General features: G+C 37.7%; 2 protein-coding genes across 16 annotated transcripts in view; both read left to right on the top strand.

The window, feature by feature from the left end:
* Positions 1-6,967, top strand: part of zgc:109986 (uncharacterized protein LOC553566 homolog) — a 17,210-nt gene extending 10,243 nt beyond the window's left edge. For 5 of the 8 annotated variants that reach the window (XM_034563076.1, XM_034563082.1, XM_034563074.1 and 2 more), the window contains 4 exons: positions 741-851; positions 937-1,038; positions 1,150-1,240; positions 6,041-6,967. In XM_034563076.1, coding sequence (XP_034418967.1) covers positions 741-851; positions 937-1,038; positions 1,150-1,240; positions 6,041-6,258 — 522 coding nt within the window. In that variant the 3' untranslated portion in view covers positions 6,259-6,967. Of the gene's footprint in view, positions 1-740; positions 852-936; positions 1,044-1,149; positions 1,241-6,040 lie in introns of all 8 variants that reach the window. The other 3 variants (XM_034563075.1, XM_034563079.1, XM_034563078.1) reach the window with 3 other exon arrangements.
* Positions 6,968-7,290: 323 nt separating this feature from the next.
* Positions 7,291-13,560, top strand: part of baz1a (bromodomain adjacent to zinc finger domain, 1A) — a 34,998-nt gene continuing 28,728 nt past the window's right edge. For 3 of the 8 annotated variants that reach the window (XM_034563011.1, XM_034563009.1, XM_034563006.1), the window contains exons 1-5: positions 7,291-8,206; positions 8,725-8,994; positions 9,081-9,224; positions 9,320-9,424; positions 9,831-9,918. In XM_034563011.1, the coding sequence (XP_034418902.1) occupies positions 8,094-8,206; positions 8,725-8,994; positions 9,081-9,224; positions 9,320-9,424; positions 9,831-9,918 (720 nt within the window). In that variant the 5' untranslated portion in view covers positions 7,291-8,093. Of the gene's footprint in view, positions 8,207-8,267; positions 8,397-8,724; positions 8,995-9,080; positions 9,225-9,319; positions 9,425-9,830; positions 9,919-13,560 lie in introns of those variants that run through there. The other 5 variants (XM_034563013.1, XM_034563012.1, XM_034563007.1 and 2 more) reach the window with 4 other exon arrangements.

Genomic DNA, 13,560 nt, shown 5'->3' with positions numbered 1-13,560 from the left:
ATAAAATGCATTATTATTATTACATGCAGACATTAGGCTTGTTCGAGAGAACTGCTTCTCGCCTGGAATGTAGACGAGATCATCATCATCATCATCATCATCATCACCATCATCCGGGGGCATCAGAAGTCACAGAAACAGTGACTTCCTGTTAGTTCTGTAGGCTACTTGTAGTTTACAGACCTCGTTCAGATTTATTCATGTGTTTGTAAATATATATTTATGTAGAAATGTGTGTAGCTGCATCCTTTGTTTTTTTCATGTCTGCCTGTGAAACACTTTGCTGCTTGTTTTCATATGTGTTATATAAATATTTATTATTATTATTATAAACCACACAAGATATGTCTTTAGATTAAACCGACTAATAGTCAACAATGGAGCGTTAAGTATTACAACTACACAGAAAATAAGAATTTTCTACAACACGTGGTGTTTGTGTCAAATCTGAGAGCCAATCAGCTCTCTGATGGGGAGACAGCCTGACGTTTCCCATCATGCACTGGGCCACACAGTTGGGAGCTACTGCGGCACCTGGCTCTAAAATCTGCGAGCGCCTCGCTCTCGTGAGATTATTGTTGACCACGTGTGCATGACGTCAGAGCAAGTCGGACACAAATCTACCCAGCATGCATTGCGCGCCCAGTGAAAGATTCTGCGCGGGACTGGCTCATCTCCAACGAACCTACTCTATTAACGTGTGTGTGTGTGTGTGTGTGTGTGTGTGTGTGTCTTTCCAGGGTCACGTTTTCAGTTCGGCCTCTCGGCTGGTTGGTTTGGAGATCAGTGAGGAGTTTGTCAAACTGCAGAAAAACATCCTCCAGAAATACAACTTCATGGATCGAATACAGGTACACATACACATGCACACACACACACACAGACACACACACACGTGTATTGAACAGTAGAACTCAGAACTTTCTTCTCCTTCAGGTTCTCCACACTGACGTCCTCCTGCAGAATGTTCTGCTGCAGAACGCAGACGTTCTCATCATGAACAACGTCTTCGAGTTCTTCATGGAACCCAGTGAACAAGTCAGGTCAATACACACACATACGCACACTCACACACACACAATGTCTGAAATGAGATTCTGAATAAGGTTTTCACTTCTATAATGTGTGTGTGTGTGCGTGTGTGTTCAGAGCGTGGAGGTTCATCATGGAGAACTTCAGGAAGAAAGGGTCTCTGCTGATCTCCGTCCCCGGTCTGCAGGAGAGTCTGAACAGTCTGCAGGTGAAGAACCCAGTGAGGCTGTTTACCAGTTAACATTAATGTGTTCATGTTAACGTTACATTAATGTGTTCATGTTAACGTTACATTAATGTGTTCATGTTAACGTTACATTAATGTGTTCATGTTAACGTTACATACATGTGTTCATGTTAACGTTACATAAATGTGTTCATGTTAACGTTACATAAATGTGTTCATGTTAACGTTACATTAATGTGTTCATGTTAACGTTACATTAATGTGTTCATGTTAACGTTACATAAATGTGTTCATGTTAACGTTACATAAATGTGTTCATATTAACGTTACATTAATGTGTTCATGTTAACGTTACATAAATGTGTTCATATTAACGTTACATTAATGTGTTCATGTTAACGTTACATTAATGTGTTCATATTAACGTTACATTAATGTGTTCATGTTAACGTTACATAAATGTGTTCATGTTAACGTTACATAAATGTGTTCATGTTAATGTTACATTAATGTGTTCATGTTAACGTTACATTAATGTGTTCATGTTAACGTTACATACATGTGTTCATGTTAACGTTACATAAATGTGTTCATGTTAACGTTACATAAATGTGTTCATGTTAACGTTACATAAATGTGTTCATGTTAACGTTACATTAATGTGTTCATGTTAACGTTACATTAATGTGTTCATGTTAACGTTACATAAATGTGTTCATGTTAACGTTACATAAATGTGTTCATGTTAACGTTACATAAATGTGTTCATGTTAACGTTACATTAATGTGTTCATGTTAATGTTACATTAATGTGTTCATGTTAACGTTACATTAATGTGTTCATGTTAACGTTACATAAATGTGTTCATGTTAACGTTACATACATGTGTTCATGTTAACGTTACATTAATGTGTTCATGTTAACGTTACATAAATGTGTTCATGTTAACGTTACATTAATGTGTTCATGTTAACGTTACATTAATGTGTTCATGTTAATGTTACATTAATGTGTTCATGTTAACGTTACATTAATGTGTTCATGTTAACGTTACATTAATGTGTTCATGTTAATGTTACATTAATGTGTTCATGTTAACGTTACATTAATGTGTTCATGTTAACGTTACATTAATGTGTTCATGTTAACGTTACATTAATGTGTTCATGTTAACGTTACATAAATGTGTTCATGTTAACGTTACATACATGTGTTCATGTTAACGTTACATTAATGTGTTCATGTTAACGTTACATTAATGTGTTCATGTTAACGTTACATTAATGTGTTCATGTTAACGTTACATTAATGTGTTCATGTTAACGTTACATACATGTGTTCATGTTAACGTTACATACATGTGTTCATGTTAACGTTACATTAATGTGTTCATGTTCATGTTACATAAATGTGTTAATGTTAACGTTACATACATGTGTTCATGTTAACGTTACATACATGTGTTCATGTTAACGTTACATTAATGTGTTCATGTTAACGTTACATACATGTGTTCATGTTAACGTTACATAAATGTGTTCATGTTAACGTTACATAAATGTGTTCATGTTAACGTTACATAAATGTGTTCATATTAACGTTACATTAATGTGTTCATGTTAACGTTACATTAATGTGTTCATATTAACGTTACATTAATGTGTTCATGTTAACGTTACATAAATGTGTTCATGTTAACGTTACATAAATGTGTTCATGTTAACGTTACATTAATGTGTTCATGTTAATGTTACATTAATGTGTTCATGTTAACGTTACATTAATGTGTTCATGTTAACGTTACATAAATGTGTTCATGTTAACGTTACATACATGTGTTCATGTTAACGTTACATTAATGTGTTCATGTTAACGTTACATAAATGTGTTCATGTTAACGTTACATAAATGTGTTCATGTTAACGTTACATACATGTGTTCATGTTAACGTTACATTAATGTGTTCATGTTAACGTTACATTAATGTGTTCATGTTAACGTTACATAAATGTGTTCATGTTAACGTTACATTAATGTGTTCATGTTAACGTTACATACATGTGTTCATGTTAACGTTACATTAATGTGTTCATGTTAACGTTACATTAATGTGTTCATGTTAACGTTACATTAATGTGTTCATGTTAATGTTACATTAATGTGTTCATGTTAACGTTACATTAATGTGTTCATGTTAACGTTACATAAATGTGTTCATGTTAACGTTACATACATGTGTTCATGTTAACGTTACATTAATGTGTTCATGTTAACGTTACATTAATGTGTTCATGTTAACGTTACATACATGTGTTCATGTTAACGTTACATTAATGTGTTCATGTTAACGTTACATTAATGTGTTCATGTTAACGTTACATTAATGTGTTCATGTTAACGTTACATACATGTGTTCATATTAACGTTACATTAATGTGTTCATGTTAACGTTACATTAATGTGTTCATGTTAACGTTACATTAATGTGTTCATGTTAACGTTACATAAATGTGTTCATGTTAACGTTACATACATGTGTTCATGTTAACGTTACATTAATGTGTTCATGTTCATGTTACATAAATGTGTTAATGTTAACGTTACATACATGTGTTCATGTTAACGTTACATAAATGTGTTCATGTTAACGTTACATTAATGTGTTCATGTTAACCTTACATACATGTGTTCATGTTAACGTTACATAAATGTGTTCATGTTAACGTTACATTAATGTGTTCATGTTAACGTTACATACATGTGTTCATATTAACGTTACATTAATGTGTTCATGTTAACGTTACATAAATGTGTTCATGTTAACGTTACATACATGTGTTCATATTAACGTTACATTAATGTGTTCATATTAACGTTACATTAATGTGTTCATGTTAACGTTACATTAATGTGTTCATGTTAACGTTACATACATGTGTTCATGTTAACGTTACATAAATGTGTTCATGTTAACGTTACATTAATGTGTTCATGTTAACCTTACATACATGTGTTCATGTTAACGTTACATAAATGTGTTCATGTTAACGTTACATTAATGTGTTCATGTTAACGTTACATTAATGTGTTCATGTTAACGTTACATTAATGTGTTCATGTTAACGTTACATTAATGTGTTCATGTTAACGTTACATTAATGTGTTCATGTTAACGTTACATACATGTGTTCATGTTAACGTTACATTAATGTGTTCATGTTAACGTTACATACATGTGTTCATGTTAACGTTACATTAATGTGTTCATGTTAACGTTACATACATGTGTTCATATTAACGTTACATACATGTGTTCATGTTAACGTTACATACATGTGTTCATGTTAACGTTACATTAATGTGTTCATGTTAACGTTACATACATGTGTTCATGTTCATGTTACATAAATGTGTTAATGTTAACGTTACATACATGTGTTCATGTTAACGTTACATAAATGTGTTCATGTTAACGTTACATTAATGTGTTCATGTTAACGTTACATACATGTGTTCATGTTAACGTTACATAAATGTGTTTATGTTAACGTTACATTAATGTGTTCATGTTAATGTTACATAAATGTGTTCATGTTCATGTTACATAAATGTGTTCATGTTAACGTTACATTAATGTGTTCATGTTAACGTTACATTAATGTGTTCATGTTAACGTTACATTAATGTGTTCATGTTAACGTTACATAAATGTGTTCATGTTAATGTTACATAAATGTGTTCATGTTAACGTTACATTAATGTGTTCATGTTAACGTTACATACATGTGTTCATGTTAACGTTACATTAATGTGTTCATGTTAACGTTACATTAATGTGTTCATGTTAACGTTACATTAATGTGTTCATGTTAACGTTACATACATGTGTTCATGTTAACGTTACATTAATGTGTTCATGTTAACGTTACATACATGTGTTCATGTTAACGTTACATTAATGTGTTCATGTTAATGTTACATAAATGTGTTCATGTTAACGTTACATAAATGTGTTCATGTTAACGTTACATTAATGTGTTCATGTTAATGTTACATACATGTGTTCATGTTAACGTTACATTAATGTGTTCATGTTAACGTTACATACATGTGTTCATGTTAATGTTACATAAATGTGTTCATGTTAACGTTACATTAATGTGTTCATGTTAACGTTACATTAATGTGTTCATGTTAACGTTACATAAATGTGTTCATGTTACCATTAATGTGTTCATGTTAATGAACACGTTACATAAAACAATATTGTGTACAATTGTGTGTATTTATTTTATACTTTGTACTCCCTGATTTAAGTTCTTCAGGCTCTTTCCTAACGAGATGAAATAATCTCTTTACTCGTTTTCAGCAAAACGGCTTCAATAATGACATTTGTTGAATAAACCTGTTTAAAATAGAATAATAATCTATAAATATATAATCTGATTTAATTTTGTCCTTAATGTTGTGTAAATGTATTTTATCGGGCTGAACACGTGTCGTCCTCATTGTTTACCTTCTATTGGTAACTGCGTGTTTAATGTCACATTGCTATGAATTGTGGGTAATTCCATTGGGCAAAGTCTGCATTAAGTGCTGACTGACGGAGAGGGTTCATAAAGGACGTGAGGGGAGGGGCGAGTGTCACCTGCTCCATGAAGCTCCGCCCCTCCTCCGGCAGTCAGTGAGGTCATGTCAGGCGTGATAATGTAAAGGTTTTAAAAAAAAAAAAAATGTGATGACATCACCAGTTGTGAAGACTGGGAGGTTAGGTGTGATGTCAGAGCTTCAGAAGCTGACTACTTCCTGTTTGTGTGCAGCAGGAACCTCTGCAGCCCGGCTGGGTGGAGGAACTTCCTGTGGACTACGACGTGTACCTGGGCAGGGACACGGACCCGGACGCTCTGAGACAGATCCACCTGTACAGGGTCATCTGATCCGGACCAGATGTCTGAACCTGCTGGTATACTCGGCTCTGATTGGCTGCTGCTCCTCTCTATCTAAACTAATGCTAATCCTTGAGGACCTGGTCCTCTAAGCACCACAGGGAGACACTGTCTGAACCTACTGGCTGTAGACCCATCCACACTGGTCCTTGCTGGTCCACACTGGTCCTTGCTGGTCCACACCGGTCAAGACTGGTCCACACCGGTCAAGACTGGTCCACACTGGTCCTTGCTGGTCCACACCGGTCAAGACTGGCTAATGTCCGCCGTTCAGTTTATGCTTTGAAGGGAAAGACCAGACTAAAGTGAAGCTCCAGAGAGGAAGATAGTTAAGATAAGTTAAAGATAGTTAAAATAGTTAAGGTTAAGATGGTAAACATAGTTAAGTTTAAGATAGATAAAGATAGGTAAGATAGTTAAGTTAAGATAGCTTAAGATAGTTACGTTAAGATGGTTTAATACAGGTGAATATAGTAGTTAGGATGGTTTAAGATAGTTAGATTGTTGCTGATTTTATGGATGAAAAGGCAGTTCTGTGAGAAGTTCCCCAGTAAAGTCTGCCATGAAATGATAAAATATAAGTATTTTTCTGATTAAAGATGAAATAAAACATTAATTTGTGTAGTTTCGTTGAAACTCAGTTCTTAGTTCCATCTGGTGTCTGTGTTGGAAACAGGAAGTCAATCATTTGACATTTATTTATTTGGTAATTTTAGTTTTATTCCGAACATCTCTGTATTTGATTTGATTATTATCATTATGATTATTATTAATAAGAGGATAAGCGGTATTGAAAATGGATGGATGGATATTATTAATAATAATAATAATATTAATAAAGTAAATCTGAAATGAGACTGAAAAGATTGTTTGTGCATTTTTTCTAAATAAAAAAAAATGAACCGTGTGTGTGGAAGTCTCTGATGACGCAACACCTCCTGCTGTCATTCACGCTACGTCATCACGCCACCGCTTCCTGCCGCGCGCTCCTCCGACGTCCCCGGGACCATTTCCGAGACAACTATTGGCTGGTAGTGAACGAGCGGCGGGACGGCCGACCAATCGACGCCGAGGAGGTGAGTAAAGCCTCGCCCACATACTAATTCAGTGAGCTGCGTTCAGGTAACACACCAACGCTCGGACACACGGAGCAACATGTTTGTTTTCTCTTTTGTTTCAGAATCAATTACTGAACCAGTGAATATATATTATTAATATATGTATATTTGTAATTGTATATATTTCGTCTCTAAATAGAAACAAACCGTGTTTCTAATATTTGGATCAAACTAAACATGTGAAACCTTCTAAATAGTCAAAGTAAATTATATTTGATCTATTTCCAACATGATGAGCTCAACATATTTATTAATTAAATGGAACTCGTCTTGATTGATTCGTGTAAATCAGGAGAGCTGACGTCATGAAACACTAAAGAAGAAAAAGAAAAAGAAGGGGGAGAGGAACTGGAGACTGACTTTTTAACGGAACAGCGGAGCTCTGAGATATCCCAGCTTCGCGAGGGTCCGTGAAGGGGATACAAACTTGGTCAACAAGACGCCAGTTGAGCAGCTTTCGGCTTCATCCTGGAACTTCTTCTTCTTCTTCTTCGTCTCCCACAACTACTTTTCCTTCTTCTCGGTGGTTTCGGGCCGCAGCTCGTCCTTCCGAGCCCCTGCTCGGTGAAGTCCTCCGGAGCCGGGTTCCCTTGGTGACCCCTGAGAGCCGGTGAGGGTCCGGGAGCAGCTCCATGCGGGCCGGCTAACAAAAGACCAGCGCGGCTTCCCCTCCGGTTCTTCCCGCTCAGGGCTCCGGTTCTCCCGTGAGGACGAGCTTTGGGTCCGTTTATCCACAGCCCGGGTCTCCAGTTCGGTTCTTTGTGACCCGGTGTCCCTGTTTCCCCTTCTTCTCCCCAAAGAGCCGCGAGATGCCGCTTCTGCACAGGAGAGCCTTCACCCGGCAGAGACCTCCCGGGGACCTGCGTCCCGACGAGGAGGTCTTCCTCTGCAAGATCACCCACGAGATCTTCAGGAGCTACGAGTGAGTCTGTTTAAGGGCTCACTTCCAGATCACTAGTAAAAGTGGTCTCGGCTGGTCAGTGTCTCCGCCCAGAGCCGGGGACGTGTCTCACAGGTAGCTGCTGGTTCTGGGGGACAGGTGTAATGCTAGCTGAAGTTAGCTAGCTAACAGGCTAGCCGTTAGCTGAGTGAGACACACCTGGTCTTGACAGGTGAGCTGCATTCACATCCAGATCAACACAAGCTGAGACAGCAGAGCTTCTTCAGCTGGTCTCAGACCATCTCACACTGTAAGGAGGTCCTGGTCTGAAGCAGATCCACCTGGTTCTGACGTCTTGAGGTCCGACCTGAGGGCTGTTCAGACCTGGACTCACCTGTCAGAGAGACCGCAAAGTACAGTCAGGTTTTGAGCTGATTGATCGGGTACTGATCCTTGATTGATTGTGTATTGATGGTATATTGGTCGGGTTCCGATGGGGTATTGACCGGGTATTGGTCGGTGCTCTGCTGAGGTCTCACTCTGGTTCTCTGTGTCCTCAGCGAGTTCTTCGAGCGGACCATCCTGTGTAACAGCCTGGTATGGAGCTGCGCTCTCACGGGCCGGGCCGGCCTCACTTACCTGGAGGCGATGGAGAGTGAGCGGCGGGCCCGGCTGAGTCTGCAGAGCTTCTCCCCTGCGCTGCTGGTTCCGCTGCTCCACCTGGCCGCTCTGAGCCGCCGCTGCCGGCTGACGGAGCTCTGCGAGGACGTCTATAACTTCGCCAAAGACCGCTTCTTCCCCGGGGAGACGGTGGACGTCAACGCCGCCAGGTACGGGGGGGGGTGTCAACATGACTCGACTGCAGGAGTTTGTTTCCTTTGTCGACGATGACGTTAATACAAATTGTGTGTGTCAGACATGTGTGTGAGATCCTGCAGGTTCACTCTTCTCACTCCAGCGCTAACGGCCGCCCCAAACCAGCCGACCATGACACCATCGTCATCAGTGACAGCGACGAGGAGGGCAAAGCCTTCCAGAATCCCACAGCACAGGTCAACGGGTCAGTAGGTCATCTGGTTCTTATGGAGTCAAACCCTGCAGACTGTCAGCTGACTTAAACGTGTGTGTGTGTGTGTGTGTGTGTGTGTGTGTCAGCAGGAAGAAGAAAAAGCCTCTGAGTCCATCAGTGTTTAAATACACAGTGAGGGCGATAAAGGCCGAACACACCGAGCCGTTCACTGTGAAAGCCAATCAGATCAGGTGAGGAGGTGACATCATCGCAACGTTGAATCCACTTGACTCCATCTTCTCTTGAGCATTCTTTAATAGATTATGAAAGCAGATCCATCAACAGGGTGACGTTTTCATTAAAACAGCACTGCTTTTTTTTTAACTGCATGACAAATTAATCAGAGCACACAAGTCATCATATGACTGCTTATCTTTTAGTGTAGCACAGAGCTCACTCATATGAAACACACCGGCGCCACGTTACACCACTTCCTGTGAACTAAAGAGTGACGAGGATCAGTTGTAACAGAACGTTGTATGATAAAAACACAACAATGAATGTGTCGTTCTCCACTGTGAGCATGAGCACTGGTTTCATAATATGAAGCAGAGTAAGATGTCTCAAGGGTAACTCGCTGTGCTGATGTTTGTTCAGTCGTAGAAAGACCAGCGTGTCCAAAGAGAGACTGAAGCTGCTGTTCAAGCAACACTGTGAACCTCAGAATGGGACCATCGTACTCAAGGTGAGAACAACACCGCTCATGGCTATACACATGGCTATACACATGACTATACACATGACTATGACTATACACATGACTATACACATGGCTATACACATGACTATACACATGACTATGACTATACACATGACTATGACTATACACATGACTATACACATGACTATACACATGACTATACACATGACTATACACATGACTATACACATGACTATACACATGGCTATACACATGACTATACACATGACTATACACATGACTATACACATGACTATGACTATACACATGACTATGACTATACACATGACTATGACTATACACATGACTATGACTATACACATGACTATGACTATACACATGACTATGACTATACACATGACTATGACTATACACATGACTATACACATGGCTATACACATGACTATACACATGACTATACACATGACTATACACATGACTATACACATGACTATACACATGACTATACACATGACTATACACATGACTATACACATGGCTATACACATGACTATACACATGACTATACACATGACTATACACATGACTATACACATGGCTATACACATGACTATACACATGACTATACACATGACTATACACATGACTATGACTATACACATGACTATACACATGACTATACACATGGCTATACACATGACTATACACATGGCTATACACATGACTATACACATGACTATACACATGGCTATACACATGGCTATACACATGGCTATACACATGACTATACACATGACTATACACATGGCTATACACATGACTATACACATGACTATACACATGACTATGACTATACACATGACTATACACATGACTATACACATGACTATACACATGACTATACACATGGCTATACACATGACTATACACATGACTATACACATGGCTATACACATGACTATACACATGACTATGACTATACACATGACTATACACATGACTATACACATGGCTATACACATGACTATACACATGACTATACACATGACTATACACATGACTATACACATGACTATGACTATACACATGACTATGACTATACACATGACTATACACATGACTATACACATGACTATACACATGGCTATACACATGACTATGACTATACACATGACTATACACATGACTATACACATGACTATGACTATACACATGACTATACACATGACTATACACATGACTATGACTATACACATGACTATACACATGACTATACACATGGCTATACACATGACTATACACATGGCTATACACATGACTATACACATGACTATACACATGACTATACACATGACTATACACATGACTATACACATGACTATACACATGACTATACACATGACTATACACATGACTATACACATGGCTATACACATGACTATACACATGACTATACACATGGCTATACACATGACTATACACATGACTATACACATGACTATGACTATACACATGACTATGACTATACACATGACTATACACATGACTATACACATGCCTATACACATGACTATACACATGGCTATACACATGGCTATACACATGACTATACACATGACTATACACATGACTATACACATGACTATGACTATACACATGACTATACACATGACTATACACATGACTATACACATGACTATGACTATACACATGACTATACACATGACTATACACATGACTATACACATGACTATACACATGGCTATACACATGACTATACACATGACTATACACATGACTATACACATGACTATACACATGACTATACACATGACTATACACATGACTATACACATGACTATACACATGACTATGACTATACACATGACTATACACATGACTATACACATGACTATACACATGCCTATACACATGACTATACACATGGCTATACACATGGCTATACACATGACTATGACTATACACATGGCTATACACATGGCTATACACATGACTATACACATGACTATACACATGGCTATACACATGACTATACACATGACTATACACATGACTATACACATGACTATACACATGACTATACACATGGCTATACACATGGCTATACACATGACTATGACTATACACATGACTATGACTATACACATGACTATACACATGACTATACACATGACTATACACATGACTATACACATGACTATACACATGGCTATACACATGGCTATACACATGACTATACACATGACTATACACATGACTATACACATGGCTATACACATGGCTATACACATGACTATACACATGACTATACACATGACTATACACATGACTATACACATGACTATACACATGGCTATACACATGACTATACACATGGCTATACACATGACTATACACATGACTATGACTATACACATGACTATACACATGACTATACACATGACTATACACATGACTATACACATGGCTATACACATGACTATACACATGACTATACACATGGCTATACACATGACTATACACATGACTATGACTATACACATGACTATACACATGACTATACACATGACTGACTATACACATGACTATACACATGACTATACACATGGCTATACACATGGCTATACACATGACTATACACATGACTATACACATGACTATACACATGACTATACACATGACTATGACTATACACATGACTATGACTATACACATGACTATACACATGACTATACACATGACTATACACATGGCTATACACATGGCTATACACATGACTATACACATGACTATACACATGGCTATACACATGGCTATACACATGACTATACACATGACTATACACATGACTATACACATGGCTATACACATGACTATACACATGACTATGACTATACACATGACTATACACATGACTATACACATGACTGACTATACACATGGCTATACACATGACTATACACATGACTATACACATGACTATACACATGACTATGACTATACACATGACTATGACTATACACATGACTATACACATGACTATACACATGACTATACACATGGCTATACACATGACTATACACATGACTATACACATGGCTATACACATGGCTATACACATGACTATACACATGGCTATACACATGACTATACACATGACTATACACATGACTATACACATGACTATACACATGACTATACACATGGCTATACACATGACTATACACATGACTATGACTATACACATGACTATACACATGACTATACACATGACTATACACATGGCTATACACATGGCTATACACATGGCTATACACATGGCTATACACATGACTATACACATGACTATACACATGACTATACACATGACTATACACATGACTATACACATGACTATGACTATACACATGACTATGACTATACACATGACTATACACATGACTATACACATGCCTATACACATGACTATACACATGGCTATACACATGACTATACACATGACTATACACATGACTATACACATGACTATACACATGACTATACACATGACTATACACATGACTATGACTATACACATGACTATACACATGACTATACACATGACTATACACATGACTATACACATGGCTATACACATGGCTATAC

The sequence above is a fragment of the Cyclopterus lumpus genome, chromosome 22 (assembly GCF_009769545.1).
Source record: "Cyclopterus lumpus isolate fCycLum1 chromosome 22, fCycLum1.pri, whole genome shotgun sequence".
Taxonomy (NCBI): Eukaryota; Metazoa; Chordata; class Actinopteri; order Perciformes; family Cyclopteridae; genus Cyclopterus; species Cyclopterus lumpus.
This window is presented reverse-complemented; position numbering and strand designations above follow the sequence as displayed.